The following is a 5,358-nucleotide window of genomic DNA, read 5'->3' as shown; positions in this document are numbered from 1 at the left end:
TTGACACATTTTGCATTGTGAGAATGGTATTTCTTGCCAACCATGACTTGTATTTAGTAATAAAAGGACTGCAGCATGCCAACTTTGCCTATGGCAGTTCTTGTATACAAAACAAGTTTTCCAAATTATGAAATGATATAATCCCTGATTGTGGATTTGACCATGAAAATGCAGAGATTTGCAACAAGGAATACTTAGTTTATAGATCTTTCTGAGCATGATTCATCATTGGCCTATTGCTTTTGTAGACTTATAGTTTGATGGGGGTTTGGGGGCAACATCAAAATGAGGTTGAGGATAGCACAGCTCATGGGGGTCTGTCTGGTGGCAGTGACCTTGCAGGGTCAAGGGGCAACATCCCTCATGAGTCATGAGGCCTGCGGACAACACCCAATTGAAGACACAGACATTCATCATTTTTCATTTTTCAAAAACCCTAGATTGGCATTGTCATTGTCATAAGTTAAACAAGTATTGAAATTTTGTGAGTTTTATTTTTAAAAAAAATCCATACTCACCAATGTTGAGATAATGGGTGTTGCACACATTGCATAATATTGTTATTTTATTATTTTATTTTATTATGTAATGTTGTACCTAGATGGACGTGCAACATATAAAGATTTCCATAGAATATTTTTGATGAGTTGTATTGTAACATTGTGATAATATTTTATGTAATTATTTAATATTGGAGAAAAGAATTAAATGCCCAATATTAAATGTGGGGTCAGTGGGTTAGGTAGCACATGATTTTAGCACATGGTTTATGTAATACCACTTAGTGGTTTTGTGGGACTTGCTACTATATAAGCAGCCACAAGGGTAGTTGTTGTAGAGTGACAAGGAGAAGACAAAAGGCAAGAGTCGAGTGGGACAAGTCTTGACAGGTTAGCCAAGGGAGCATTTGTGAAGGTTGGAAGCATGACATGGGATGTGTGGATTCATGCTTGTTCACATAATTTTCTCAGTTGTGGCTATGGCCATGAAGGCTTCCATGGTTGTATGACAATGGTATTTTTGCTGAATAATACATGTTGATGGATGCTTTTGGAGGCTGGGTTTTCCCCTCAATGAGGGTTTTTTAGGGTATATCTTGTGCCACAATCTTGTGGGTATGTCATCTATTCTCTTGCATGTGAATTTTAATTTCATATTTATTTCAGATCTATTATGAATTATGTGGAAACGGTTATATTCTTTCTTACCAAGTTTCCTTACAAGTGGTATCAGAGCTATGGTACATGAGTTAATTCTGGAGGGTTCATTTGAGAGATGGTTTAGCATTGGTCATCTCCATGTGCATATGTTGTTATGCTGGTTGAGTTTGGGAGATGGTTTTATATTGGGCATATTCTTTGGATTAGGAATGGTTTTATTAAGTTTGATCTTCTTGTGAGAGGCTTACATCCATGATTAGTTATATGGTATGGTTTGGGTGTTGTTGAGGCTTCTTGTTGGGGTTTTATGGAGGAGATCATTCTTGCACAGTTTACATCTAGAGGTGTGTGTAGAAGGATATGATACAAATTATGATTTGCATGGTTTCTCTGGTCTTGGTTATCTTCCTGGATGTTCAGTTTTGCTTACATTGGATTTGAGATTGGTTAGAGATTGTGATCACTGGTTTGCGCTCATGTATGTCACGTGAGAAATGACATGGTTATTCCTTTATCTCTTTCTTCTGTTGGTTGTGGTGAATTTGGGAGACTATTGAAAACTTGTTATGAGAGTTGTTATTGTAGGATATCAGTTTATGTATTGTGGATGTCCTTGATACTACATGAATTCACTTCTTTGAGATGTGTTGAGTGGATTGGTTATAGATTTGACATTATCTTTTGCAGTGGGAGCTTCTTGGTATATATGTGGCAGGTATTGCTCTTGAGGCTTATGATTGCAAGTTATAGATTGGATATGTCGGTGATATAAGATTCACTTGTTATACCTTTTGGAGGTATGGATAGTTGGATGGGTTTGGCACTTGCTGTGGGTGCTATTTCAGCTATGGATATTTTGACAACTACAGATACATGTGATTACCTTTGGATTAGATTTTTGTGCTTGGAATTTTAGTTGGTACAGGATTTTATGATCTTCTAATGCGACAGGTTGGGTGATTTTCTCTTTGGATGGCTTCTATGTATGTCCAGTGGGAGTGGCATAATAGGAGGTGAGATCATTCATGTTCGAGATGCTGGATACTTTGATTTTGTTGCGGGTACCAGGATGGAGCACTTGGTGTATTTTGATCCATGATGGTGGATGTGCTAGGAGGGATTGTTTCCTTGTTCATTTATGTCGCTATGGATTGACCCTATGCAATGTATACAACAAGTGAGAGATTGTTGAGATAATGGGTGTTGCACAGATTGCATAATATTGTTATTTTATTATTTTATTTTTATTATGTAATGTTGTACTTAGATGGGCGTGCAACATGTAAAGATTCCCATGAAATATTCTTGATGAGTTGTATTGTAACATTGTGATAATATTTTATGTAATTATTTAATATTGAGAAAAAGAATTAAATGCCCAATATTAAATATGGGGTCAGTGGGTTAGGTGGCACATGGTTTTAGCACATGGGCTATGTAATACCACTTAGTGGTTTTGTGGGACTTGCTACTATATAAGCAGCCACAAGGGTAGTTGTTGTAGAGTGACAAGGAGAAGACAAAAGGCAAGAGTCGAGCGGGACAAGGCTTGACAAGTTAGCCAAGGGAGTATTTGTGAAAGTTGGAAGCATGGCATGGGATGTGTGGATTCATGCTTGTTCACATAGTTTGCTCGGTTCTGGCTATGGCCATGAAGGCTTCCATAGTTGTATGGCAATAGTATTTTTGCTGAATAATAAATGGTGATGGATGCTTTTGGAGGTTGGGTTTTTCCCTCAATGAGGGTTTCCCAGGGTATATCTTGTGTCACAATCTTGTGGGTGTGTCATCTATTCTCTTGCATGTGGATTTTAATTCCATGTTTATTTCAGATCTATTATGAGTTATGTGAAAACGGTTATATTCTTTCTTACCAAGTTTCCTTACAACCAAGACTTAGTGATTCCTCAAACTTAGAGACTGAGTTTCCCGGACTTGGTGAGTCTGGGCATGTTTCATTTCACTGATAAAAAGCTGTAAGAGTTAGTGGCTGTACATAATGCCTTGTGATTTAAAGATTGACAAACTCGAGTACCAGTGATGGAAGACTCTTCTCAAAGATGCCACGTAGACGATGACAAGAAGACACACAAGGGAATTGTTGGGATTCCCTTGGATAAGGCAGTCACAGTCTCTCTTATTGGTAGTGACTTGGACCAGAACCTGACTTTGATTCGGCTGTATATGCATATGAATAATTAATTGTTTTCTATATTGTAAAAAGTTTACTGTTATTTTTTAATTTCTGCCCCCTGGAAAATTGCCTCTCAGAAGCTACAATGTGTTGACCTACCCCCTGCCATCTCGATCCCAGAAATTTGATGGAACATATGCCTTATTTTGGTATTTCCTTGTAAACAAGATAAACTTCTTCTATTCATATTTCCATTATTCATTAGAAAATGTAAATAATTAAATGTATTATTAGGAATCTTTTCAGTATTTCTGGCGTTTATAATGAGAGAACTGACTGGTTTACAGGCCTGTATCTTGGCTGTGGGGAGAGGCAATAAAGTGGTTTCGTGGGAAGAAGATTCTAATGGTATGCCAAGCAAAGAGTTTCTTTTATTTTTATCCCAAGAAAGACATTGGTGAGTCCTAACTTTATTATTTTCAGGGCAAGGGAAAGCATGTATTGTGACTCAAATGAGCTTATCATTGTCAGCTGATAATAGAGTCTATGACGACCGTATTGGAGGTAGGCAATATATTTGCCATATTATGTTTCGCAGATGCTCCATTCCTCAAGTAATGTTTTAAGGGAAATTTTATGGGCCAGTGTAAGCATAATGGTTTTTGATCATTTCCCTGATTTGGCATTAGCCATTCATTTTTATTGAATACATCCAAATTGTCTGTATTTGCCAAGATTTTCAATGATGGGCTAGTTGGGCCTGGCAATGTTTAAGTGTATGTTTAATTAGATTAATTATTTATACATTATAAAGTTGAAATATTTCTACCCATACTGCAGTCGAAAAAAAGTGTTTTGTTTTCCAAGTTTTCATGTTTGTCGTTTCTGCTGGTTCTACAGGTATGTTTCTGGATGCCTTATCTGCCAGCTTCAAGGACGTCAAAAGACTTCTCTTGTAAGATGCTTGATGAGGCGGGCATGTTTCGAAGTTACCATTTAAAAGAAAAACTTGTCTCAGTTACCTATGCTTGAAGAGATAGAGCTCAAATTTCCTTCATTAGGTTATGAAAATTTTCACAATTTTGGAAATCTATTTTTTACCCGCTATGATTGCGGTGCTTCTAACTTGTTCATTATTATAACGGAAATGCTGCTGACGGCCCTTACTTTTACCCTAGAACTACCATTCGCCTGAGCATTGAGAGTTTAAAGCATGTGAAAAGTGCATCAGGAGTTTTAAGAGAAAAGCATGTTCAGTGGCAGGAATATTGCAAGGAGCAATTTATGAACATGATAGAAAAGCATGAGAGGCGTGTAAAACTAAAACTTCAATCTCTCCAATTATATGTACTAAGCATGGTGCTCAATAAATATGTTGCATAATTGAATTCCAGATTTTTTCATGTTCATCCGAGCTTGACGTGTATGGGCAAAGAGCTTAGTATATTCTTGCTTTTTTTTTAAAGACCAATTGACAATTCAACAGAAGTTTCATCTTACCTAGGTAATGCTGGGGTTCTAGAATCTTGAATAAAAAAAGGTCCTTTTCAAATTCGAATAGTTCAGTTATTTGACACTCTGATTAACAACCAAGTTATTATTCCCTCGGAACTAATGTTTTTGGAAATGGTCCATTAAATAAAGACAAATTGCAGTTTGGTAAGGTTTAGATATGAAATATTTATAAAATCTTTTTTGTGATGTTAATTCTAGTTTCCTATTGGTCCATTAAATTTTTGCTAGGGGTAATTTTCTTTTTTAATTGTGAAAAATGGCAGAAAATCAAGAAACAGATAAGCTTGTATTTATTATTGGTCATTTATTATGGAGTCATTAATTTTTGAGTGATATTTTTCAATTCTGCTATGGTCTGAATCTAGAAGCTTCTTCATATTTCTGCAAGCTTTCAAACTTGGAAACTTCTGCGAGCTTCACAACAACAATACCAAAAAGATGGCTCCCGCCCAAGTTTTTGAATCCTCCCATGTCGCTTCAGCTCCTGCATTCCTGCTTGTAATGCTTTTGCCAGTGTTGGTATGGGGATGGTTGGTGGTGAGGCAGTAG

At 36.7% G+C, this 5,358-nt stretch overlaps 1 protein-coding gene across 1 annotated transcript; it reads left to right on the top strand.

Moving 5' to 3' along the window:
* Positions 1-3,788: 3,788 nt before the first annotated feature.
* LOC149541033 (uncharacterized) lies at positions 3,789-4,703 on the top strand. Its single transcript, XM_089799784.1, has 3 exons — positions 3,789-3,858; positions 4,195-4,249; positions 4,473-4,703. Exons 1-3 carry the CDS (start codon positions 3,807-3,809, stop codon positions 4,675-4,677), a joined length of 312 nt encoding a protein of 103 aa, XP_089655910.1. The 5' UTR covers positions 3,789-3,806; the 3' UTR covers positions 4,678-4,703.
* Positions 4,704-5,358: the final 655 nt, after the last annotated feature.

This window comes from Cupressus sempervirens, chromosome 9, assembly GCF_028749045.1.
Source record: "Cupressus sempervirens isolate cs-2001-9-10 chromosome 9, ASM2874904v1, whole genome shotgun sequence".
NCBI lineage: Eukaryota > Viridiplantae > Streptophyta > Pinopsida > Cupressales > Cupressaceae > Cupressus > Cupressus sempervirens.
Note: the sequence above shows the minus strand (reverse complement) of the source record. Positions and strands in the feature narration are given on the sequence as shown.